The following is a 25,506-nucleotide window of genomic DNA, read 5'->3' as shown; positions in this document are numbered from 1 at the left end:
GCCTCCAAAACTCCAGGGACCCCGAAGCGGTGTGGAAGGGCCTGGAGCAGAACCACCTTTCTCTTCCTTTCAGATGATTTTCAGGATTCTCTCAGATGGAATTTCACACCCCCAAAATGAAGTTCAGACTTCACTTGAGGCTCTGCTGTCTGAGTTATAGCCAGAACGCGAGAGGTTCAGTGGGCTTCATAGCGAGTTGTATGGCGAGGGGTGGGAGGGAGGTTGGTGGTGCAGCTGGGATGGCAGCAGTGTTTGATGCTTTGTTAGGGTGTCATCATTGTATCACTGAATCACAGAACTGTAGGGGCTGGATCTCTAGAGCTCATTGAGTCCAACCCCCCCTGCAAAGCAGGCTAATGCACCCCAGGACCCCATCGGCCCTCTTGGCCAGCAGGGCACACGAACCACACGTTATGTATGTGGTAGGAGGAGCAGGGGGAAGGTGTAATTGTTAAGTACAGGAGGCAAAGGACAGCACCGCGCTTTTGGGTGACCCCCTGTTTGGTAAGCTGATAACGAGTCACCCGGGGCAGAACCCACAGCCCAGCGCCTCTCGGGGCGGCCAAGCAGGTCAGACCAGCAGCCCCAACGCCCCCGCGCTGTGGGCGGCCCATTCCCAATCCCGGCCTGCCGCCGCGGCCCTGCACGGCCCCGTTGCCCCGCCCGTGGCGGCGCCTCCAGCCCGTGCTCGTCCCGCCCCGTGCCGGGCGGAGCGTGCGGCACCCGGGGCGCTGCTGGAGCCGGACTGGTGCGGCGGGGCCGGGCCGCTCTGCTGGAGCCAACGGAACCGGCTGCGGCTGCTGGCGGCGCGCTGGGCCGGGGGGATGACGCTCAAATCGGGCCGCGGAGGCGGCGGTGGAAGCGGCAGCATGAGGACAGCGCTGTCCGACCTCTACCTGGAGCACCTGCTGCAGAACCGGGCCAAGCCCGAGGTGAGCCCCGAGCGCACGGGGAACACGACGAGGCCACGCGTCCCCCCGGTCGGCACCGATGCCGCGGAGAGCCCGGCCTGCCCGGGAACCGGCTGAGCGGGGCTGGGGGCGGGGAGCGAGCTCAGCATCCTGCCCGTGAGCTTGTTTTGCTGCGAAGTTGTATCTGGTCTGAGCTGGGAGCGGGAGGGGTCCGGGAGTGCGGCAGAAACACCGGGCCGGGCAGCACGGGGTCATTCCCCGCTGCTGTCAGCTGGGGTGAAGGGAGGAGGGCAGAGCAGCAGCCCGTGGCTGAGCCGTACTGTCTGCCGGGGGAAGGGGTTTCCTTGCTGCCTCTGAGGGAGATTCCCACCAAGCAGTGCTGCTTTCAGCCCATCAGGGCATCCAAGGGATGTTTGTCCGGTCTGGCCTGCGCTGGTGGTTTGTTTGCGTGCTTTTTATGGCTCAGCGCTGGCAGAGTGCTGCAAAAAATAAATAGAAGAAGCATTTGGAGCAAGCGCTGCTGAGAGGAGCTCTGCATCCATCCCTGTGCATGCCTGGAGCAGGGATACATCAATCCCCCAAGCAGTGCGGTGTGGAGAGCACAGGAGCTGGCCTGCAGCTGCCCACTACCACGATACCCCTGTTCCAGTTGGGGTATAGGGGAAGGTGACCAGCTGGGGTTTGCATGGGAGCTGTTAGGAGGTGATGTGTAGGGCTGGCATCCAGCTGGGTTGCGTGTCTGTGTGTGTGTGCTGATTCCTGGTGGCAGGGACGTGGCAGCAGTTCTCAGGGCTCTGGGTCAGGCTGGCTGCTTCTCAGCTCAAATCATACAGAGGTTCCTCTTCCTGCTGCTCTCGATACAGCAGGGATCCCAAACCCTCATGACTGGAAGGCAGAGTCATGGCTAGAAAACAAGCAGAAGTGCAGGAGGCTGCAGCCCTCTTCCCTTCAGCCACGTGCCTGCCTGGCTTTTCTTTATCTATTAATGGCAAATAGAGATTTGACAGGGAGATGTGGGCTTTGCACCCAGCGGTGCTGCTGGCTTGCAGGGTGACCTTGGGCATGGCACCTAATCTGCTGTGACTCAGTTCTCCAGCTGTAAAATGGGCAGCGGGTCTGTTGGTTGGAAGGAAGGCCCTGCTCAGAGCTGGGGGTGCAGAGGGGACGGCGTGTGACCCCATGGCAGCATCACATGGCATCAAACCTCTGCCATTTCCAGCTGTGGTCCCTCTTCTGAAATGACCGTGGGTGAAAATAGCGGTTGGGAGCTGAGCAAAACTCCTCCTGGGTTTGACCAAAATAAATGATGGGGGTGTAGGGCTGGCTTCGGCTCTTTAATTCATGAATGCAGTTTGTGCTGTTCCGGGCTGTGTGGCTGCAGGGAAAACGCCACGTAGAAGGTAGGGAATGGAGTGGCTGTGCTGCTTCTCAAAGCCCCATCCATTTCCTGACTGTCCCTCGGAGGTGGCAGGTTTCATTAACACATCTGGAGGGCTGCATTGGCCTTCCATGTTAGGAGAGCTGTGTCTCAGCAAAACTGATGGGGCTGCTTGGGAACGTGGCCCTTCTCTATCACAGCACTCAGTGAGCTGCAGTGAGGGCAGCATCTTCTGCCCCCCCCCAGCCACTTGTGTTCTTCCTGCTCCTCCGTTCCCCATCCCCTGTGACCTGTTGATGTAGCTGTGCCTTTTCCTAGTTTCAGTAGCATAATTTTGTTTGATTTAAGTGTTTGTTTTCTTTTTAAAATGGATGGTTTTACTGGAATAGGTCTTGAGTGAGGTCTGCTCCAGGCTGACCTGAAAGGGCAGCAGCCTCAAACCAGAATGAATTACTACTAAATGACCACATGCCCACTGCTCCTCGCGTTTTTTATTTGCTAGTCTGCTTTTGTTTGTTGCTGTGTTTTTTAGGCACCCCAGTGCATGCGTTTGCTGCTCAGTGGTAATGCTCTCAGGTAGGTCGAGAAGCTGCTGAGCCAGCGCCAAGCAGAGCAGATCCAGGTTGAGCCACTCCAGGGCAGGGACGTGCCCAAGGCTCGTGTCCTGGCCTTGCCTGCACACCCACAGTGATTATGCCCAGATGAGAGGTGATGGTGCTGGAAGGAGCTGGAGTTTTGCTGTTTGCCATAGCTGGGGCTGCTCTGCCCTCCTGCCTCTCTCTGTGCTGCTGTGCTTTGAAGGCCCAACCAGCAAACCTTTCTGCATGTGCTCTCCATGTGCTCTTCATGAGACCACCTGATACCGACATCCCCTGGTGAGGAGAGCAAGGAGAGCCCAGGAGGCAAGCCTCCAAGTGTGCCCTTTGCACCAGGGTGCTGCTTCCCTGAAGTGCTGCTTCACCCTCCTCTAAATGAGGGTTAATGTTTGATTTCCAACCTTCTGACCCAAGTCATTCCATGGTTCCCCCAGCGGTGTGCAGCCCAGCCCAGCAGCAGGAGCAACCCAGGAGGGTGACACTGACCCTGCCCAGGGTTCTCATCAAGGGTTGCTTCCCTCTCACCTCATTCCCTGCTGGCACGCATGGCCCTGAGGCCTGGTGTCCTCTCCTCACCCTTGTGCCTCTTGCAGAAGAGGAAGATGGTGGGCTGTGACTTCATGGCTGTGGAGCCAGTGGCTGTGCCTCCCTGCACCTCTGTGCTGAGCCCAAGGCTGTGTGGAGCTGCAGTTAGCTTCGTTGCTGGCTCCTGGCAGCATGCACAGATGCTTCCTGTGGAGCAGTGAGTAAGTAGCAGGGGCTGGCCTGTGTCCAGCATGGCTGCAAAGCCTCCAGAGGTCACAGGCTGAGCAGGCCAGGAGCGTGACTGCTTCTGGGAGAGTTCATGGAAGGCAGCACAGGCAGACAGCTGGTGTGCACTGAATGTGAGCTGTGCATCTCCCACCTCCTGTACCCCTCTGGGCAGTGCTGGGACTGTCACGTGCCACCCTGACCCTACCTATGAGCCAGGTGTGCCTCCATACCTGCCCAGCAGCAACTCGGTGCAGTCACTTCGGGGATGGAGGGGCTGTGCCCAGGGTCCCTGGAGGACCCTTCTGGGTCAGAGCTGCCATTGAGTGGCCGGGGGCTGTCTGTGGCGATAAGGCTTGCTCTCCAGGGCAACCAGGGTGACACTGGTGCTGTGTCAGCGTCGAGGGCTGGGTGTTTTCTCCAGCTCTCAGCAAAATGCAAAGGTCAGGGCTGGGAGGCTCAGCAGGGATGGGAACTCCCAGCCGTGGAGCAGACTCTGCCATGTCCTGGGTCAGCAGGCTTTGCTGAGCCTGGGGTTTGAGGCTGGGGATTGTGTGGTGTAATGCTTTCCCAAGGCACGAAGGAGATAAGTGTGATCTGTGCTGACTCAGATCACCTCAGAGGCACTTTGGCCTCGAGCAGGGCTGGAGGAGTTTGTTCACTTCCTCCTCCTTGCACCCACTCACCAAGAGCAAAGAGCTGAGAGCACCAGCAGGACTGGATCCTGCCTGATAGCGGCTCACCTCACTGGGGCTGGCAAGATGTGAGCTCTTTTGCCCTGTGAGCCACTGGCGCTGCTCTGGGCTGTGATTCAGCCTCCTCCTGCTCCGTGGTTAAGCCATTGGCAGCCAGATATAGTGTGTGATGTTGCCTTTTTGCCCTGAGGAGGAGGCTGTTGGGCTCTGTCAGAAGTAGCTTAAAAGTATGGAAGTGTATCACACATCCTTGCTGGTGCTGCACTGCGCACACAGCTCCCTCTTCCCTTGTCCCTTTCTGCCAATGCCTGTCCTGGTACAGCCACAGGCCCTGTCACCCCTGGCCCATGGGGACGTGGCTCTGCACTGTGCTGGTTGCCCATTGACCTAGAAGAAGAAAAGCAGAGATTGCAAACTGAGCAAGAGTGGAGCCTGATCACTGAACACTGTCCCTGTTCCTTGGGGGTGAGTCCCATACTGCTCTGTTGGCTCTGAAGCTGTCCTGGGCTGTGTGCTCTGCAATGAGCTGGTGTTGGGCTGAGTGCTGCTGTGACACTCAGCAGTTTTTGGGACCTGCTGCTGCAGAAGATGACCAGCTGCGGACTCCTGACTTCTGGCACCTGTAGCTTTCCCAGTCTTTTCTTGCCTCCTGTATTTCCCAAGCTGGAAAACTACTGATCAAGCCCACATACGCATCTTCAGTGGCGAAGCTTTTGTGCTCTTGTCTGTCCTTGCTCTCGCTGTCCTCTCTTCCAGTACATGGGTCTCTGCTCTCCATGCTGTGCCTGGAATGCTAACACTGCCAAGTGGCTCAGCCCTACACAGGTGGAGCCCCTAAACCCCACTCTCTGTTTTGCCCTGACAGGCCATTACTCAGGCCCCGAATGCTATGACTGAGGACATTTACACCAATGGCTCTGCCACCCTGGGCAGCCCTTCCCACAGCAATGGCCGTGAGGTGCGGAAGATCCGCCTGGTCCAGTTTGAGAAAGTGACAGAGGAGCCCATGGTGAGAGCTGGCAAGATCCCCAAGGCTGGTGGCATCGAGGGGGGTGGAGGGCAGGTAGAGCTGCGCCAATGGGTTGGCCCTGGGGGAGGCAGGAGATTGCTGGAGCATCGGCCATGGGAAGAGGGTGCTGGATGCAGCCTGGGATCTAGAGTGAGCCCCGTCAGCGGGTGATGCCGTGTGCCAAGAGGAGCAGTCATGGATTTTCCTGTCTTCCAGGGAATCACGCTGAAGCTCAATGATAAGCAGAGCTGTATGGTGGCCAGGATCTTCCACGGGGGCATGATACACAGACAAGGTAACAAGCCAGCTTTTCCCTATGACGTGGGCGTCTGTGTCCTTTCCTCCACCAGGAATATGTCAGGAACTCAGGACTCATCTCTCTGCATGGCTGGCATGTTAATGCACTGGAGGCTTTAGGGAGAAATGAAGGGTTGGGGGCAGGGCTCTCCCAAAAAGGAACCTGAGACCCATCTGTCTCCGTCCTGTGATGGGGTGACTGTAACTGGAGAAGGACCATGCCCCAGAGACTGTGGGGGAAACTCTTCCTGTTCCTAAAGTGCATAGATGGGGCAGGCTTGCAGTGGATTGGCTCTGCAAACCAAACCAAAGGGCCAAAAGAAATTAATAGGTGCCATTTTGTGATTATGGTTCTTGCCAAGGGAGCGCTGAATGAGATGTTCTGTGCTTAGAAGAAGAGACCCATTTTCCAGCCTTGGGTCCAAATGGGAAGTCTCAGCTTACCAATGCCAAAATAACCCAGGAGCTGTTCCAGTAATGCTGCTGGAGTCTGATTTATAGCAGTATATCTGAGGCTGCAGTCTGGCTGGATATATTAACTGAAAACACACAAAGTCAAGAATGCCTTGTGTTCAAGGGCTCTGAAAGGAGACAGTCGTTTGGCTTCAGGTGAACCTTGGGACTGGATTTGAATAACTCTGGAACAAGTGATATGACCAGTGTAGATAACCTGATGACCTTCAGAGTGGATGAAGTGTGTGTGTGGGGTGGTGGGTGCAGAATTCATTCCCTTTGTGCCTCAGGGTTAGGTGATGTGTGCAGCTCCACAAGTGCTGCTCAAGCTAGGCATCATGGTGACTGGGTTATAGCTTGCTCTGGGTGTCAGGAGTGAGTGGCTTTTGTCCAGTCCTGCATTTTCATGTTTCTCCCATTACTGACAGGCTCCCTTCACGTGGGTGATGAGATCATAGAAATCAATGGGCAGAGTGTGAGCAACCACTCAGTTGACCAGCTGCAGAAGATGCTGGTAGGTATTTGTATTCGGCAGGACTGTTCCCAAGGAATGACCCCTTTGCCTGCAGACATGCATGTTGGCTGGGCATTAACTCCCTCCTATACACCAGAGCCAACATCACTGCATGTGGCAGGAGCTGGGGCTGCCATCCTGGGGTGCTGTACTATGGCTCAGCCCCTCCACACAGTGTCTTGTCTTTGCCTCCTGAGAAGGACAGTTGACCCTGGAGTCCCCACTGAGTTTCCAGATGTGCTCATTGTTATAGAATATGTAGGATTTGTGAAGAAGGAGCAAGGGTCCAGCACAGAGAGAAAGCTGAAGGGAAACATTTCCATCATGCTGTCCAAATGGGCCTGCCCTGTCAAGCTCCTTGCTGGGGCTGCTGGGCTGGAGATGGTTTATTCTGGTGATGCTTGGCAGTGCCTTGCTCTGTGCACAGGCTGCTGCTGTTGGGCTGCATCCAGGTCTACGTCCTCCAACTCTTCTTTCTCCCCTTCCTTTGTTCACTAGAAAGAAACCCAGGGGATGGTCTCAATAAAAGTCATTCCCAACCAGCAAAGCCGCCTCCCTGCTCTCCAGGTAAGTGCAGCTTCCAGACCCGTGGCTGTGGGGCTGGGTGGGACCAGAGCAAACCACGGGGGTTGGTGCTGGTCTGGTTGTCCTCTTCCCTTCACTGAGCTGTTGAAGGAGGAAGAGACCTGGCCTGTGCAAATGAGCAGATGTATAAACCAGATGTGTGTGTAGAAGCATGCGTCAGAGGTACATGTGTGCAGTGTTTGGTAATGCAAAAGCAGCTGTGTGTGTGCATCGGGAAGCACAAGAGCCTCCTGTTCCCTGTGAGCACTGCCATGACAGAGCTGTGCAGCCATTTCTCTTCTACAGGGTGATGGCAGAGCCCCTAGGTGCAGCACAGGGCACATGCCCACACCATCACTGATGCTTAGTGCCTCAGCTGCAGGGTGAATGATTTAGCTCTGTCTGCTGTCAGCACGTTGGTAGGAACCGTTAGCAGTGAGCAAGTGGGAGGAAGGAAGTGGTGGGGGAGAGGAAGAGAGCTTCTGCTGCCACTGCATGGGAAGGGCTGACACACTGTGGCAGGGGTGACATGTTCAGATGGGTGCACTTGGCTGGTTTTGTCTTTGGAGCTCTGCTTTGGCTGAAGTGCTCAGGATAGCAGGGAAGGCTGGGATGATGTCAGGTATACTGACCTGCTCCAGGTGCAGGAGCGGAGCCCAGCATGGCCCCTCCATTGAGGACAGACAATTTACAGCAAGTAAAAACTGCCTCTTAGCCCTTGCTGTCTTTGTTCCTGCTCAGCCAACCTTGCATGTGTTTGTGTATTAAGTGCTGGCCCTATCTACCCTCCCTGTTGGCCAGGCCAGCTCAGCACCTGGGGAGAACTTACCTCTGACCAAAAGAACATGGCTGCTGGCTCACCTGCACCTGCTCCGGGTTCAGAGAAGGACACGGGGACAAACCCTTGCCCAGCAACAACTGCTGTACTCCCTTTCATTGCATCCGGGCTCCCAGGAAGCACAGGTCATATTGTGCCTGTGTCTCTGCTTGTTGCAATCCCCTGCTGGGAGCAAAGTAACTCCTGGTTTTGTTTCTTCTCCTCTGTCCCCACGCGCATCTTAATTTCACAGTGTGACAGGTAGGATGGGGCAGATCCCAGCACCACGATGCCATGGGTAAACAGCTCCAGCTGGCCACACAGCTCGGCAGCTGGCAATTTGAGGCCAGCCACAGACCTCCTGGGGCAATTCTGTTTGGAAGGATCCTAATAAGAAGCACTGAGTGCTCCGGTCTCTTAGGGTCACTTCCAGCTGCAGGCTTTTGACTATAAACAGTAGCACTCCTTGTGCTGGATCCTGCTGGGTATTTCAACTTCCAGCCCCAGAAATGGGGTTGGCAGGCGTTTGGCAAATAGTCTGCACTGGGAGCTGACCCGGGGCAGTGTCTGAAGGTAACTCTTGTTGGTGGGGTCTTTCCAAATGAGGAGTGACCTGGCTATGTCTAGCCAGGGGCACCAGGGCTGAAGGAGAGGGCTCCAGGCAGGTGCCTGGGCAGTACTTGCTGCATGTCCCTCATGTGCTTGTGTTGACGACTATCTTCCTGGCACTGGAGAGCGCTTTCAGAACAAGCGTCAGTCTTGAGCAGGTGGCTGGATGGATCCTGGAAGGACATTCCATTTTTGTTGTTTTCCTTGAGAGGTCTCATGGCACAGTGTGATCCATGTGCTCTGCTTTTCTGGCAGCAAAAGAGAACCATGTTCGTGTCCTGTTGGCCCCGTGCGTCTGGCAGATCACAGCAGCATTGCTGGAGGAACGTACTGTGGGGAAATTGTTTTGATATGGTCTAAGGACAGCATGGTCTGTCCTACCTGGGGAGGACCTGAGCGCAGATGTGTGTGCTGTACCTTCCTCCCAGGGAGAGGTGGTACTGAAGAGCCAGGACAGTCTCAGGCAGGGATAGATGTGACACGGTGCTTTGGGCTAGCAGAAGGCCCTGTGCCATGCAGGGCTGCCCTGCTTGCTCCTGGCTGCTCACTGCAGAACCCAGGCCTGCCAAGGGGCTACACAGACAGAGATTGAGCACCAGCTGCAGGGCACGTGGTCCTGCAGAGAGGCAGCAGTTCTTTCACCAGCTCCTATTGCTGAGCTGGTGCTGGGAGATGCAGCATGGAGTCAGGAACTGGATATGGCCATACTGATCCCAGCCCTTTCTCTCTTTCAGATGTTCATGAGGGCACAATTTGACTATGACCCCAGGAAAGACAACCTCATCCCCTGCAAGGAAGCAGGGCTGAAGTTCCAGACAGGTGACGTGATTCAGATCATCAACAAGGATGACAGCAACTGGTGGCAGGGCCGTGTGGAAGGCTCCAGTACCGAGTCAGCAGGACTCATCCCTTCCCCTGAACTGCAGGAGTGGTAAGTCCCTTTGCAGGAAATCCCAGTCTGGGCATAAGATGCCACATGTCCATCTCATGGCTTTGGTGCACGGAGGTCCTGTGTCATGCATGGCAAGCATTAGGTGCGTTCTGACAGGATCTGAGCTGTCTCACCATGACTGCCATGACCCATCACAGCCCTGCATAAGGATGTGGTTGCTGGGTTTGGCTGGAAGTGCTGGATCTGGGGCTCAGTGACCATGCTGGGTAGTACCAGTGCCACTGCTGGGGAAGGAGGCACGCCTCACCTCATCTGCTCCAGGATGAGTCTTTGCTTGTCCCAGCAGTCACCCCACTGCATGTGTGAGGGATGATCCCTCTGCTCCCCAGGGCCCCCAAACACAGTGGGTGTTATTCTCTCTTGGCAGGCGTGTGGCGAGTGTCACCCAATCCAGTCAGAGCGAAGCCCAGAGCTGCAGCCCCTTTGGGAAGAAAAAGAAGTACAAAGATAAATACCTAGCCAAGCACAGCTCAAGTAAGTGCAAGCAGGGTGCTGGGCCCCCAAACCCTGCAGGCTGCCAAATGCGGGGCAGGAGCTGGCCCTGCACAGCCAGCAGCGTCGCTTTTGGGGCACGTGCTTGTCATCTGCTTGCTTAAACCCCGTGCTAAGCAGTGCTTGGCCTGCTCCAGGACAGCAAAGGCAGTGGCCTGAGGACGTGCTGGCTCCTAGCCCAACCTACAGCTCCGACCGATAGCAAACAAGGCCGTAAATCAGAGAGATAAATAAAGCTTCCCCAGCAACAAGCTCTCTGCAACTTCCCACTGCCTCCCCACCCGGCCCCAGGGTCCTACTGCCCTGAGCAGAAACAGAGTGAGAAAACATCTAACTCCTTTAGAGGCTGCTAGTCCAGCCTCTCAGCACCACACATATGCCATGTACTGGTTGCTGCTGGGGCTGGTGCTCTTTCCCAAGCCAGACAAGCAGAGGAAAACCCACAGCCCATCTTGACTGCTCCCTAGATTTTGCTGAAGGATCTGGCTTTGCTCCAGCATGCACAGTCCTATCCTGTAGCTGAGACAGCTCTAATTACTCTTATTTCTCCTTCACTGCAGTTTTTGACCAGCTGGATGTAGTTTCATACGAGGAGGTGGTGAGGCTGCCTGCCTTCAAGAGGAAGACACTGGTGCTCATAGGTAGGTCCTGCCCCTGTCCTGCACGTGGTAGGGGCTGTGGGGAACCAGGGCTGAGACAGCACTGCCCTTTGAAAGCTGGTAAGCACTGGGGAGCATTTCTTCTACCTGCAGCGATTGCCCGGAAGGGTGATATCTGCCACGTGGCACTGTGCATGTGGTCTGGCACCTGCACTCTAGTGCTGAGGAGTAATTTCAGGAGAGTTTCTGCTCTTGAATGTCTTTATGGTCTGTGCAGCTGCACCAAAGCCAGCACTCCCATGCTGAGGGTGCAATTTCTGGTGGAGTTGCTGGTCTAAGCAGCCCAGCCTGCAGGCACCTGTGAGTGCACTTAGGGCAGGGAGACCCTCCTCCAGGGCTGGAAAACACCACAGAGGGTTGCACCTTCTCTTGGACACTCCTCAGCCCAGCTCATGTCCACCCCTCTTTCCCTGTAGGGGCCAGTGGAGTGGGTCGCAGCCACATCAAGAATGCTCTGCTCAGCAACAACCCCGAGAAGTTTATGTACCCTCCACCATGTAAGTAACCACAACCGGGTGAGGGCATGCAGCACTACCCCTGTACATTTCCTCACCTCCTCTTCAAGTCACCAGGTGGGATGGGAGGTGGGGAGATGTTCTTTGAGCACCATGAAGCTTTGGTGTCACAGGGCACCAGACAAAGCCCTGCAGGGTCTTCCTTCCTCCTACTCCACGTGCTGAACTTAGTCAGAGATGACTGGGCTGCTGCTGCTCACATTGCAGACATCCTGTCCCCATCCCAGTGCAGCACCTTGCAACTCTCCTCACACTGGCCACGTTGCCTACTTGTCCTGTTTAGGATGGAGTTCCAATGGGGTTGATGAGGTACATAGGTCTTCTGTGCTCTTCTTTGCTCTAGCCCCATGCTCACAAAGGGTCCATAAAACCCCAGTTTGGCTCCCTGACCTCCTGGAGGTCAGCACCTGGCTGAGGGCATCGTGCATTTTTCTCCCTCTGCAGACACCACGCGCCCCCAGAAGAAGAATGAGGTGGATGGGAAGGACTACTACTTTGTTTCCACTGAGGAGATGACCCGGGACATCTCAGCCAATGAGTTCCTGGAGTTTGGGAGCTACCAGGGAAACATGTTTGGCACCAAGTTTGAAACAGTGCACAAGATCCACCAGCAGGACAAAGTCGCTATTTTAGACATTGAACCTCAGGTATGAAGCAGGGAAGTGGTGGGCAGAATGGGGACTGCTGCAGGCTGGACAACCCTTGTGTGGGCTGTGACCATCCCCACACACCTGCCCTTCCCCAAGCTGTACCGTTGCCCTTACATTGCCTTCCTACCCCCAAGCTCAGGGGTCCACAGCCCCTTCAGCCCACTGTTGCACCACAGGCACCAGTGAATCTTGGCTGGGGGAAGTAGGGGCAGCCGCCCGCCAGCTTGCCATGTTCTGATGACTGCACTCTGCTCTCTCTCCAGACCCTGAAGATTGTCCGCACGGCAGAACTCTCCCCATTCATAGTCTTCATTGCCCCAACAGACAAGGCAGAGGAGGTGGGTTGGCGCAGTGGTGGCTGCAGCTGTCCAGCATGGGGCAGGGAGTGGTGAGGAGCCCACGGGGGACAAAGCCTTGTAGCAGCCCAGGGCTCTCTTCCTAGCTCTGTAGAGAGAATCAGCTTCTTCTTGTTCAAACTGGTTTCAGTGGTCCAGGAGAGCAGCGGAACTATATCAGCCCAGACCCAAGAAACAGGACTTGGGGATTCCTGCAGCCTCAGGCTCTCTACTGTAGGGAGATCCCAGCAAACACCATCCCTGGAGGAGCACAATCAGTCCCAAACATGTAGCTGGGTGCACAGCCCAGCACCAAGGGCTGTCTCTAGCTGCAGCAGTGCTGCAGAGCAGGAACACATACCCTGCCATCAGCTATGCAAATGGGACACACAAACAGCAGAGCGTTTCATTCTTTAGCTCCTGTAGATGCTCATCCCTCCGAAATTAGGATGAAGCAGCACTAATGCTGCAGTTAGCTCACACAGCACAGAGCACAAAGCTCTTGGCTGCATCCTGTTTCCCAGAGACAGAGCAGTTCTGCCTCTGCTATACCACCTCCACCAGGAGAAGAGGGGAGAGAAGGCAGACCCCCAGAGCCGTGCTCCTCCTGGATGCCAAGCCAGCCAAGGCATTCTCTGCAAGCTGGGCTGGCTCAAGCCAGTAGCTGGGGGCTTCATAATGTTTACAGTACAGACAGCAGCTGGTACAAGGTCTATCTGCGTAGCATCATGAAGCTGGTTGGAGACACATCAATATGTGGAGTGTAGTAAAGCCAGATGGAGCAGGTAGGGAGGTTCTGGGCAGAAAGGCGAGCATGGCAGCCCTCTCCTCTAATCTGTGCCCCATCAACAACTGCCTCCAGTCCCAGAACATTAACTCCTGCCGCAGTGGGCAGGGCCAGCCCTGCTGCTGCACACACTATATATAGCAAGCTGCTGCAGCTCAGGTAACTGCTCACTGGAGGGGACACAGCAGTGCCAAAATGTGACTTAGCAGAGCTCACATGACCCAGGCAAACTGCTTAGTGCTCTCCTTCTTCCACCCTGCTGACAGCTGCTGAGCAACACCCAGCAGCACTGCGGTGAGCACATCCCCCCTAGGTGCAGGACCTGTAAGCAGTTCAAGCTCCATGAGGGAGATTCCTGGAACTGGGTCTGGACTGCCTGCATTGTGCTTCCAGGGTGACCCTACTAGCTGCAGAGGTGTACAGGAGACAAGGAGCAGGCAGCTTTGCTGTGCCACGCTGAACATTCCCTACTTTTGGGCCTCTTCTGGTTTCTGGTTGCAAACCAGTGGAGAGGGATCTTTCTGCAGGGATCCTACCTTCAGCCCAGCCTCAGGCCATGCAGTAGCAATGAGCAGCCTGCTGTGAGGTAGATCTTGAGGAGCTGCCATAAGATATTTGAAGGTAGAATAGAAGGCCAAACAATCCTGACCTCACTAGCAGGTAACCCAATGCTCCCAGCTTTGCATCAGTCCAGCAAAAATCCACCTTAACTCCCATGTTGCTGCATGACAGCTCTCCTGGCCTGTTAGATGAGATGGGGCTATTCTGTATTCTGGTACTTGGTAGCAGCTGAAGCTGTTCTGGGGATGGGACAGAGCAGTCCTGCTGGGATGGGCTGTGAAATCACCCTCCTCCTCGGCTTTCTGAACACTTTCTCTCTTTTCTTGCAGTCGGAGGCTTTGCAGCAGCTCCGCAAGGATTCAGAGAGCATCCGGAGCCGATACGCACACTACTTTGACCTCTCGATAGTCAACAATGGAGTGGAGGAAAGCCTCAAGCTGCTGGAGGAAGCCTTTGAGCAGGCCTGCAGCTCCCCACAGTGGGTGCCTGTCTCCTGGGTTTACTGAGGGCATCCAGCCCCCACTGCTTCCCATCGACCCATCCTGCAGCTGCGGGGAGCAGAGAAACCTCCTCAGCTTCCCCTGATCTACACCCAGCCCAACACAGCTCCCTTCCTCTGCTGCTCCATGGACACAGTCTCAATTGGTCAACACTCACAGGGTCTTCAGAATGCCCCTGCCGGGGAACGCAGGACAGAGGCTGCCCAGTGACATACGGTGCTAAGTGAGAGGTAGCAGCAGAGCCCAGGGCATCCCAGCACAGCCCCCACCTTGCCTGCTGAGGCAAGCACAATCCTCCTGCAGCACCCAGCCCATCTTATTCTCTGCACCAGCCCTGGGGAAGCGGTACAGCAGCTGCCTGCCAGGCAGAGGTCTCCTGCCTCTGCAAGAGCATATGTGGCACCAAACACCTCGAATGCCTGGCAGGTATCTGTGAGGCTTCTCAGAGCACAGCAGAGCTCCCGAGCCCAAGAGCTTCCTCTCACAAACAAGGGGGAGCAGAAAAGGTGAACGTGGGTTTGACAGGAGCACAGAGCACACCATCCCAACACACGGCTCGTGCCTGCGTTCTTAGGTTCAGGTTTTCTGATCCACCCTGTGAAAATTCTCACCGTGCAGCTTGGATTGTTACCAGCTGGCCAGAAAAACTCTGCAGCAGCTGAGCAAGACCTATGGACCAAACCTCCGAGGGACAGTTCGATAGGTAGAGTAGATCCAACCACAAGCATCTGTTGCATGCAGTACAAACTGTGTCTCCTTCAGTGATCATCCAGGCATGTTTCCTAGAGTCCAGGCTGTCCCACACACCCTATGCTAACATGAAACAAAGGAGTTCCTTAAGCTGGAATGTAGTGACACGCAAACTCCACCACGACCGCATCCAGGGAGCATCATTGTGGCTCCTGGGCAAACCATAACCATTGTAGGTGCAAGAATGTTGTGTGTGTTCAGCACTTGGCTGGGGGAAGGGGTTTAAACAAGTCTTGTGCAAGTTTTAGGTTTGTTTTTTTTTTTCTTTTTAAAAGAAGCCAAAAATAAAGTCTGTTGATGTGCAATAGGGACCTTTGTTCTGATCCACTGCAGGGAAACAGCGAGCAGCAATAAACACGTGCTGAAATGAGTTGCCAACGAGTGCTGTGTTACCTCAGGCTGCTCCCACCTCCCTGAGCTCAAGGCAGCAAGGTAAGGCTGAGGGAGCACAGAGCTCTCCAGGACAAGTAAAGCAGTAAAGCAGTTGGGCTTGCAGGCACGTCCCACTGGGTTTTACCCCCAGGCACCTCTACTGAGTGCTCAATGTACCCACAGCCTGTGCACACTTACTGCCTGCCCTCCCCCTGAGCAGCCCAAGTGGTCTGAGAACTGTTCCCTGCTTGAGGAGTCAGGTAAGCAAGAAAGTCACCCATTCAAAAATAGGGCTTTTATTATTAATTTTCTTTAATATAAAAAAAAAGTGAATAAAAATTAACTTCTTTTCAACCCAGGTTCTGACAGCCGTTGGTTGCTGTCCGCACTGACTGCATCTCTAGCATTGAAGGGAAAAGTCACATTTAAGACTAAAGCAATTGAGGAGGCTAAGACAAACGTTACAGGATCTCTGCAGGGAGAGAGCTCAGAACAAAGCAGCCAGGGTCCTTCCCTACTAAAAGAAGCTAAAATCCTGGCACTGTTCCTGACTCAATGATCTCTAGAGGTCCCTTCCAACCCCTAAAATTCTGTGATTCTGCCCCTGCTGAGCACAACTCCCTTAACACTCAGTGCCCCTGTGCATAGCTGCCAAGCCTGCATTCACAAGCCCTGTAATAAGCCCAGCTCTGCAGCTCCTGCAGCTGCACCCCCCACCTAACGCCTCCTGAGCATATTAGATACCAAAAACCAGCAGAGGCAGCTGAGAGGGCTGCAGCCCCGTTCCAATAACTGGACTGGAGCCAGCACTGGCAACATGACTGGGACACACTGGGTCTGGGATCAGCACACAGCTAACAAGCAGGTCCCCACACTAAAAAGCACAAAGCAGGAATTTCATGTTCTAATCCTTTTATGATGGAGTTGAAAAGAGGTACCAAAGAATGGACATCTGCGTCAACTAGCTGAGGGTCAGGCCAACTATATGGCCAGGTTAAAACCAACCAGAGCCCCCAAATAACCGATTCAGCTGTCTCCAGAGGAGCCAAACCCTTCCAGATGGCCATGGCAAGGCCAGTCCCTCCAGACACAAGCACATTCTGTAACTGTCGGGTAACAGTTTTGACACTGGAAGAGAAGGAAGAGGCAGGAGAGAAAAGGGAAAGTGTTGTTTCTCCCTTTCACGGTGAAAACAAACCCCAAAGAGCAAGGAGCTGCATCTTCCCTGAAGATACCACTTCAACTGGCATCAAGGTGTCCAGCTTCACAGAGCAATTCAGTGCAGGGCCAGTCGGGCACCACACTCCTCTGGCTACCCTTAAAACAGGATGAGGAGGGGTGCTGGAGCAGGGCACATCCTGGGCAAACAACTTCTCACTCATATGCACAGCAGAAAAGAAACTTGGAATTTGCTGGCCCCTCAGCTGCACGGGCAGTCCTCTTTTCCTCAAGGTCTCAGACTTCTCCCTCCCTAACGATGAGGTTTGCCTGCTTTGGACAGATCCAGCTGCTTACTCTGAACTCTCTTCTACCTCCTTCTGTTTCTTTTTCTTCTTCTTCTTCTTGGTGCTGCTTTCACTGATCTGCAAAGAGGATCGAGAGTTCAGGAATTAATCCAAAAGGCATCACTCACTGCTCATCTCAGGATGACAATGCAGCCCACATGAAGTCTAACACAGCACTCTCAGTAAAACTCTTTCACCTCCCATTGTTTCACACACAGCCCCAGGTGTCCAAACATCACACACGCTTATCCCAAGTGCCCAACAGACAGCAACTCTTCCCAATGCTTGAACCATACCATGGCAGCACTGTCACATGCCACTTCTATTTGTTCTTCCCCACTCTCAGCCGCTTCTTTGGCTTTCTTTTCTTTCTTCTTCTTCTTCTTCTCCTTTTTGCTCAGCTCCTCTGGTGGTGGAGTGGCTGGGGATGGTGGGGGGCTCTCAGCCTCATTTTCACTCTCTGACTCTCGCTTCCTCTGTTAGGAAAACACATTGTCAGACCATTTTCCAAAGGAACTCAAGTGTTGGAAAAGCTGTTTGCAAGCCTTTCACAACTGCTTTTTCCCCCGACTTCTTAGTAAGCAACACTTCAAACATGAGTGTGAACCACAGACTGCCAGAAATCCCTTCCATCATACAGCAGAGGGATTCCTTCCTGCCAGAATTACACCCCAACTTCTTAGTGCTCCCTGTACCCCAAATCCTCCTATTCAAAACACTGCTGCACTACCTGCAAGCCTTTATTTATATCCTTACATCAGTGCAGAACTCCTAACTCAGGGAGCTCCATATGCAGTATTTGCTTGGACTCCTTAGATGAACCAGATGTACTCCAGAAACGTTCTCTGGCACAATGACCTGGCACTGTAGCTCCATCCAGTGTATTTCTTTGGATGCTGCAGCTTTTACAGTACTCCTCATTCCCACTTACTGTGCTGCACTATTCACAGACAGAGACCAAAAGGACAGAGCAGTGGGAGCACTCTCAGCTCTCACACAGACAGGTTCTACCATAAAAGTAAGCCCAAGATCCAAAGCAGCCTTCATAGCCCAGACAACCTTAAACCAGAGAGCAGCAATACTCACTTTTGGAGCCCGTTCCACCTCTGACACAGCCTGGGGAACTTTAGCTACCTCTTTCTTGGACGGCTCTCTAAAAGAGAAGAGACATCGAGCTGAGTGGGACTGCTGCTGCCTTCCACCAGTACAAAGCCCCCTCCCCCTCACAAGGGTTCCCTAACCCACACAGACATTGGGTAGGGGGGCTAAATGTGGGGATGACTTGCAGACTGCACCAGTGCCAGCTGGACAGGACAACAGCAAAGCCTCCCCTCTTTCATTTAGCAGACTGACTAACTCCAGAGCCACAGGAACAGGCTACAGAGGGATAACCGTCTGCTCAGGGCCTTTCACTCCAGCCTGGCACACCACCAGCATATTCCCTCTGACTCTGAGGAACACAGCTAAACACCAAGGGTTCAGATAGCAAATTCACCTTGGACCAGGTCAGACATGCTAAGCACAAAAGGCAGTGCCCAGAACAGTGCTCACTGCATGCAGCCCATCACTGCACCCACCACTCTGAAGCTGCATACCCTGTACCCACCTGTAATCCACGTATTCCTTCTTCCAGGAATCTGGTGTGCACTCGTTGGGCTTCCCGTGTTTGTCCAGCAGGCCCTTCTGGATCATCATCTTCTTTTGACTGGCCTGAGAGCAAAGGACAGAAGGTCAGACCACAGCTTCATGAAGAAGAAGCCATCCCTTGGGCTTCGGCCACCCACCCTAAGGAATAACCCAGGACAAAGCCAAGGCAACAACTGCACTGCCACTGGCTTAACCATTCTGAGAACCTTCTGACAGCTCACAGGAAACACCCACTGCCCTGCAGCCTACAAGTCTCAGACAAGGAACAGGCAGGGGGTACCCCACCTGTAATCAATGGCTATTTGTATGAGAACAGCAGCAGACAGCTACGTATCACTGAACTCTTGAACTCACTGATCCTTGGCCATCATTTTTCCTCCACCTTAATGACCAACCACATTTCAGCTGAAGCACTGCAACTGCACAGCTCCCTGACCCTCCAGAGCCATCAGCATGGGGTGATAGATGAAGGTCATCTTTGCACAGGGTGCTAATGCCAACCAGTTGACATCATTTGGCTCTTGAGCACAGACCTGAAGTGCCTGCAGCCCCATAACTGGGCACCCACCAACACCACTGAGTTCCCAGCTGCTCACCTTGGGACCGAGGCCCCATTTGCGGGGATATGTGTCTCTCTCCATGATTACTCTCTTGATCTTTGCTACCACGCCATGGTCGCAGGTAGAAATGACAGCAGTAGTCATCAAGGCAATGGCTGCAGAAACAAGCAGGGAGCTTACCAACACATCACAACAGCAAAACTGTGAGAGTACAGATGCAAGAGTATGCTGGGTTCAGGCTGCTCCTCCTCTGGCAGCACAAAGGAAAGACAAAACGCCATATCCCCCTGAAAACCTCACTGGAGGAAAGCTTTGCACTCAAGCTTCAGAAAGATGCCGATCTCAAAGGCTGAGCTGATATGACCACATCAGTCTGAAAACACTCCCACAGCTGCCAGTGAGGCACAGCTGGGATTTCTATCAGGTGGCAGCATGTAATCAGATGTCATCCCTCGTCTCAGTGAGGACAGAGCCCCCCGGAGAGGGGCCCTGACCCTGCCTGCACCGCTTTGCTCCTGCAGGCAGCCAGCCACACACCACAGCAGCCCCCAGCAGGACGCTGGGACACTGCAGGGTCTCTGGAGGTTGCACGGCACCCAGACCCTAGAACAGGAATCGGGTGCTGCAGGAGGGCAGTGCCAGCGCACTCAGAGAATGGATAAACTTCTTCATCACCTCACACACAGCACACCTGAGTTCTATGCAACTGAAACACTGAGGAACACCTCGTACTTTGCTGTATAATAGCTTTTAGGGAAGCACTACTTCAACCTCCCCATGCACTGGGTCTCTTCTAATATAACTTCACCAGAAAGTAGTTTGTTATTTCTGCATAGGTGGGCACAGGAATAAGCCAGCTTCATACCTAGGCAGATAGCTTCTCCTTTGGTGGTGATGACTACGATCTCTTGATTAAGCTCAATACCATCTTCATACCTCAGGACACCAGGCAACATGATCTTGGCTCCATAGCAAATGGCATTAACCTAAAGAGGAAGGGAACAGCAAGGCCTGTAAGCAACTGGAGGACAAAATGAGTGCAAGAAGTACCTCTAATTTTGCCTTCCCATTCTCATTACTGTTATTAACAATAACACTAACATGTTTCTAGCTGACTACCAATACCAGGTCCTACACAGCACATGACATGACAGTGCTGTGCACCACGAGGACCCTGATCCCTCATTTATGAGCTGCATAAGACAGGACACAACCACTGCATCGAGCAGCCCTAACTCAGGAACTCACCGCACTGTCTTTCATGACGAGCCTCTTGTGTGAGGTGAGCAGCTTCTCCAGGGGCAGGATGACACGCCGCAGGTAGCTGTCATCCTTGTTGTTGTCATACTGCCACTGTGCATCCAGCACGTCATGCATGGTCACCATGTTGTCCTGCAAAGATACAGCCCCTATGAACTCAGAGCAGCCACCAGCTCGAAACACGCACAAGACACAGCTGAAGCCTAATGGCAGATAGCGTGCTGGAAGGGGGAGAAAATTGGTGCCCAATTCAGAAACATCTATAAAATCTCCATAGAAAAGGCAAGAACAAGCATGTCCTGCTGGCAGCTCGAGGGCAGTCTCATCTCTGCTGCTTCAGGCTTCTACCTGCCCAACATCACACTGCACTGGGATCAAGTGTGCAAACTCTGTCTATGTAAAACACTTTTCAAGTGGGACCAAGCTTAAATGCGCCCTTTGCTAAGGCACACTATTCCCTGCACTGCACCCTGACAACAAGTGATCACACTGCTGAGCAAGCAGCTCGTGTGCCCAAACTCCAGACACGTGTAGGTTGTAGGCTGAGAAACACAGGTGGCATAAGACAAACTTTCAGTCACCAGGGTGCACTTCCCAGTCATTTCTGTCCCAAAGTTTAATTACCAGAACAGGGACAAGACCCTGAACTGAACTCAACACTTTGGTTCTAGGTTGCCTATGGCAAGTGCCACGACTGCCAGGTGTATTCACAGCACTTCCCAGTCACTGTGCACCTACACCCATCCCCAGCACCAAAGAAGAAAGACCATTTTGGGGAACTCCTGCAACCTCCCAGTTTCTAGTTACACTCCCAATCAAATCACCCCCCTACCATCTCTCCCAGGATGCCCGACCGCACTCTCCGGAGCTCCTGCATTTGGCCCCCAACACCGAGCAGCAAACCAAGGTGGACACAAAGTGTTCGGATGTACGTTCCTGCTTCACAGCTCACCCAGAAGATACCTGAAACACAAGAGAGAATTGATATGTACAGCTACCAATGAGCCACATCTAGAGGCTCCACATCCAGCCCCTCACAGAGCCATCAGCATGGGGTGATAGATGAAGGTCATCTTTGCACTGAGTGCTAATGCCATCTAGCTGACATCATTTGGCTCTTCAGTGAAGGGTGCAAAACTAACAAAGCAGGTGAGATTTGTTTCTCAGTGTAAATAACGCACAAAGCATTTACTGCTCGGTGGGTGCAAGGATCTGTATCTCAGCACACCTGCAAAGAATGGGAAACAGCACACGAACTGGGAGAGTAACCAAAGGCAGGAAAGGTGTATTTTACCCAGTCTTCTCTCAGGATCGTACTCCACCAGCTTGCTCTCATAGATGGTCCGGACTCTCAGCTGTCGCTTAACAGCAGCGATGAGGGGCGGTCGCTGGAAGAGTGCTCCTGTCAGGGTTTCTATGGCCTGAAGGTAGAAGCAAATGAAATAACACCTTAAGCTGGGCCATTAGTACAGCTGACACCTGAGCACCTCAGGGTCTCCAGGAATTGAAGACCTCTGTGAGTGACAGGCTCATCACCACGTGGTTATCTCGTATTTAAGAAAGCTGGTGTGAACCACTGATGTGGTCAAAACGCTCCCACAGCTGCCAGTGAGGCACAGTTGGGATTTCCATCAGGTGGCAGCATGCAATCAGATGTCATCCCTCGTCTCAGTGAGGACAGAGCCCCCAGAGGCGGCCCTGACCCTGCCTGCACCGCTTTGCTCCTGCAGGCAGCCAGCCACACACCACAGCAGCCCCAGCGGACGTGGGACACTGCAGGGTCTCCTGGAGCTGCACGGCACCCAGACCCTAGAACAGGAATCGGGTGCTGCAGGAGGGCAGTGCCAGCGCACTCAGAGAATGGATAAACTTCATCATCACCTCACACACAGCACACCTGAGCTCTGCTCCTACCCGCTCATCTCCCACAGAAGCTGAACTCTTTGCACAGAGTACCAGTGTGGCCAACAGTCCAACAGTGTGCTGAGACTTACCCTGGCAAGCTGAGCCTCACTTTCAATTGCATTGTGCAGCCGAACAATTCCCACATACTCTTTGCCTGAAAGAACGACAAGAGCAGTCAGGAGCGGCCACTTGCATTTAATGTTGACCTCAAGTCATGCACTGCCATACAAACAGCTCTCCTAGGAGGTGCACACCACTCAGACATTATTCTCCCCCCAAACCAATCTTAGCTGCATGTTTATTTCTTCGCTGTGTTTTATTCTTTGGGATTTACACACTTGTGCCTCAAGTTGAGTTTGCACGTAAAACCTGTCTTTCAGACCTGTTTTCACTGACCTAAAAGAGCACAAGCCCCAGAGAAGCAATCAGAAAAACCACCTGAGACAGCACGGATGTGCCCTCGATGGCTGGAAGCAAGATGGATAAGCAATCCTTGAGCTCAAGGCACTGAAGGCTTAGGGCAAGAATGAATATCTCCTTGCCTCCACAAGAGCTCTGCATCTCCTCAACCACTTTGACCACAGTCTGGTGGCAATGAACCTACCTGCACTCTGCTGAGACTTAACGAGTCGTGTCGCTCTCTCAATGCACACAATGAGGCATCCGGTCACTTTAGGGTCCAGGGTGCCACTGTGCCCTGTCTTCTCTACTCTAAGGATGCGCCGGATCCACGCCACCACCTCATGGGAGGATGGATTGGAAGGCTTGTCCAGATTGATGAAGCCAGACCTATAGTGTGAGATGACAGGTTAGGAGCTACACGTCGGGGCCAACAACAGCAATGTGAAAAACAGGATGAGGTTTGTCATGGTAACACAGAAACGTTTCTGAATAAACAGCTGGACAGGAGCTGAGCCACAGAGCTGCTCCACCAAGCACACGTGGAGCTGTGCTCACACATGCTGTGATTAAACACTGCTCTCCATTCTGCTACCATAGCTCAGCGTGTAGCATATGTAATCAGTGGGTTGTTCTGCTCACCGTATATAGTCAGAGATCTCCCTCTTCAAGGGATTAGCACCGGACGGGAGGGGTGTGTAGTGTGTCGTCAGCACGTTGAGCTTGTCAAAGTTCTACAAAAGCAAAGCAAAGAAGTTAAGTATCAGGAGATGGAGGTGAGCCTGAGGATAACAGCATAACACTGTGCAGTGCTGCTGGTTGCACAGGGGGGGCTTTGCATTCAGGTTTATGAGGCAAAACGACTGTAACAGCACAGCCGTGGGGCAGGAAAAGGAGCAGCACAAATAAACCCCATCACGGAGCAGGAACACGAACCACATCCAAAGGCGGGGAGCCACCGCCCGGCTGTGCTCGGTACCTTCAGCAGCAGCGGCCATTGGGACGTGTCCAGCTGCGCCACGCGGGACTCGGGCTTGATGAGGAACTCCTCGGTGTGCTGGATGTCCTGCGGGGCACAACGGGGCGTCAGGGGGCACAACGGGGGGATACAACGGGGGGATACAGCGAAGGGTCGGAGGCACCACGCGGTAGCGCTCACCACCGCCCTCCCCCGCTCCCGCCGTGGGACACGTGGATCCCACGGTGGATCCGTCCCACGGTGGATCCGTCCCACGGTGGCTCCCCCCGCCGCCCTCACCGCCACATCCTCGTCGGGCAGCGATCGCTTGTCCTTCTTCCGCCGCTTCTTCACGGCAGAACCTACGGGAGAGGCACACTCAGCGGCCCGCGGGACCGACGAGGCGCCATCCGGCCCGGCCCGGCCCGGCCCCCCCCGTCCCGCAGGACACGGCGGGCTCCTCCCGCCCCGCGCCCCGCCCCGTCCCGCCGCTCACCGTCCCCGTCCGCCATGACCGCACCGCGTGCTGCCGCCGCGCCGAGAGCGGAAAGACCACCCCTTCCCGACAGCCCCCGCGGCGCCACGTGACGCCGGGTGGGCGGGGCCTCGCGCTCCCGCCGTGCGTGACCACGCCCACTCACTGGCCCCGCCCACCGCCCCAGCAACCAATCGCTGCAGCCAGAGAGCGCCCGCTCCGCAGCTTTATTGCAGGCCCCGAGCCGGGCCGTAACATGGTGTTACATGGCACTACACGGTGTTACACGGTACTACATGGTAATACACGGTGTTACACGGTGATACACGGTGTTACACGCCCCGCCGGCGGGGCTCAATCGACCCGAGCCCGTCCCGCCGGCAGCCCCCGAGCAGGACAGTTCCGTATCAGTCCTGGATGCTCCGGGCACGGCGGTGCTGGCGCTCACAGCCCGTTCCCCGCGGGGCTGAGCAGGTCGTGCAGCACGAGGTGCAGCAGGTGGTTCTGCTCGGCGCTCAGCAGCGGCCACAGCTCCGCCTGCAGCGCCCGCAGCGCGGCCGCGTCCTTCTCCTGGCAGGCCAGCACTGCGGACTGCAGCAGCAGGAACAGCCGTGCGGGCAGGTAACCGGCAGCCGCCGGCAGCCCCCCGCCCGCCGCGCCGCCCTCGGGCGGCTCCCAGCAGTACTGCTCCAGCGTGCGGGCGTGCTCGGGCGGCAGCTTGCCGGGCGGCGGCTGCAGGAGCAGCAGCAGCAGCACCCGCGACACCTCGCAGCTCACCAGCGCGTCCAGGAAGGCTCCTCCGGGCGCGGCCCCGCCGCCGCCGCCCCCGGTCCCGATCCCGGCTCCGGCTCCGGCCAACGCCTGCGCCCGGGTGAGCGCGGCCAGAGCCCCGGCGTAGTCGCGGCCCAGCAGCAGGCAGGAGGCGCGCTCCGTCAGGCAGCGCAGCGCCTCCAGGGGCAGCTTAGCGGCCGTCAGCAGCTCGGCCGCCCTCTGCAGGTGCGCGGCGGCGCGGGCGGGCCGGCCCGTGTCTCGCAGCGCCGCCGCCATCTCCAGGCAGAGCCCGGCCGCCAGCGCCGGCTGCCCCCGCTCCAGGTGCAGGCGGGCGGCGAACGCCCCGCAGCTCTGCGCCGCCGCCAGGTGCTCGCCGAACCCCCCGCGCAGAGCCAGGCGCTGCCGCAGGTCCCGCTCCTGGCGCAGGAACAGCCGCGCCGCTTCGCACAGCGCCGCCGCCTCGGCCGGGCCGTGGAACAGGCTCTGCGCGCAGCGCGCCACCGCCAGCTGGCACCACGCCGCGTACGGCAGGCTCTCCTGAGCGCGCAGCTCCCGCGCCAGCGCCGCGAACTGCTCCGCCGCCTCCGCCACGTTCGGCTTCCGCAGGAACCGCCGCCGCAGTTTGGCCGACACCAGCCGGTACCGCGACAGGAAGTCCCCGTCCCCGCCGCCGGGACCCGGCCCGGTTCCGGAGCCGCCCGAACCGCCGGGCCCCGAACCGCCCGCCGCCAGCATCACGCGTCGCACGGAAGTGACGCGATCGCGCCGCGTCCCGCCGGAGCCTCATGGCGCCGACCAATCAGCGCCCACTGCCGGGGCATGGGGGGCGGGGCGGGGCGCCCGTGGGGGCGTGGTCTCGC

At 55.5% G+C, this 25,506-nt stretch overlaps 3 protein-coding genes and 5 non-coding genes across 8 annotated transcripts; 1 reads left to right on the top strand and 7 right to left on the bottom strand.

The window, feature by feature from the left end:
* The first annotated feature begins 696 nt into the window (after positions 1–696).
* Positions 697–15,165, top strand: MPP1 (membrane palmitoylated protein 1). The gene is made up of 12 exons (XM_015860080.2): positions 697–932; positions 5,196–5,339; positions 5,556–5,634; positions 6,518–6,603; positions 7,102–7,170; positions 9,328–9,524; positions 9,913–10,019; positions 10,598–10,678; positions 11,113–11,193; positions 11,656–11,858; positions 12,125–12,199; positions 13,874–15,165. Exons 1-12 carry the CDS (start codon positions 825–827, stop codon positions 14,048–14,050), a joined length of 1,407 nt encoding a protein of 468 aa, XP_015715566.1. The 5' UTR covers positions 697–824; the 3' UTR covers positions 14,051–15,165.
* Positions 15,166–15,446: 281 nt separating this feature from the next.
* Positions 15,447–24,022, bottom strand: DKC1 (dyskerin pseudouridine synthase 1). The gene is made up of 15 exons (XM_015860079.2): positions 23,897–24,022; positions 23,701–23,762; positions 23,422–23,508; positions 23,085–23,176; positions 22,648–22,832; positions 22,133–22,197; positions 21,433–21,559; positions 20,971–21,101; positions 20,127–20,270; positions 19,744–19,864; positions 18,915–19,033; positions 18,278–18,381; positions 17,758–17,824; positions 16,968–17,147; positions 15,447–16,749 (listed from the first exon to the last, which is right to left on the bottom strand). Exons 1-15 carry the CDS (start codon positions 23,910–23,912, stop codon positions 16,678–16,680), a joined length of 1,572 nt encoding a protein of 523 aa, XP_015715565.1. The 5' UTR covers positions 23,913–24,022; the 3' UTR covers positions 15,447–16,677.
* On the bottom strand, positions 18,762–18,837 carry LOC116653433. Its single transcript, XR_004307260.1, has one exon. It is a non-coding gene; the product is annotated as a small nucleolar RNA SNORD83 (small nucleolar RNA).
* LOC116653439 lies at positions 19,313–19,558 on the bottom strand. The gene has a single exon (XR_004307266.1). It is a non-coding gene; the product is annotated as a small nucleolar RNA SNORD17 (small nucleolar RNA).
* LOC116653437 lies at positions 20,672–20,805 on the bottom strand. Its single transcript, XR_004307264.1, has one exon. It is a non-coding gene; the product is annotated as a small nucleolar RNA SNORA36 family (small nucleolar RNA).
* Positions 21,179–21,254, bottom strand: LOC116653434. Its single transcript, XR_004307261.1, has one exon. It is a non-coding gene; the product is annotated as a small nucleolar RNA SNORD83 (small nucleolar RNA).
* On the bottom strand, positions 21,784–22,024 carry LOC116653440. The gene has a single exon (XR_004307267.1). It is a non-coding gene; the product is annotated as a small nucleolar RNA SNORD17 (small nucleolar RNA).
* Positions 24,023–24,087: 65 nt separating the features above from the next.
* On the bottom strand, positions 24,088–25,444 carry LOC107312553 (40-kDa huntingtin-associated protein-like). Its single transcript, XM_015860081.1, has one exon. The coding sequence runs from the start codon at positions 25,379–25,381 to the stop codon at positions 24,320–24,322; it is 1,062 nt and encodes a 353-aa protein (XP_015715567.1). The 5' UTR covers positions 25,382–25,444; the 3' UTR covers positions 24,088–24,319.
* Positions 25,445–25,506: the final 62 nt, after the last annotated feature.

The sequence above is a fragment of the Coturnix japonica genome, chromosome 4 (genome assembly GCF_001577835.2).
Source record: "Coturnix japonica isolate 7356 chromosome 4, Coturnix japonica 2.1, whole genome shotgun sequence".
NCBI classification, from domain to species: domain Eukaryota; kingdom Metazoa; phylum Chordata; class Aves; order Galliformes; family Phasianidae; genus Coturnix; species Coturnix japonica.
Note: the sequence above shows the minus strand (reverse complement) of the source record. Positions and strands in the feature narration are given on the sequence as shown.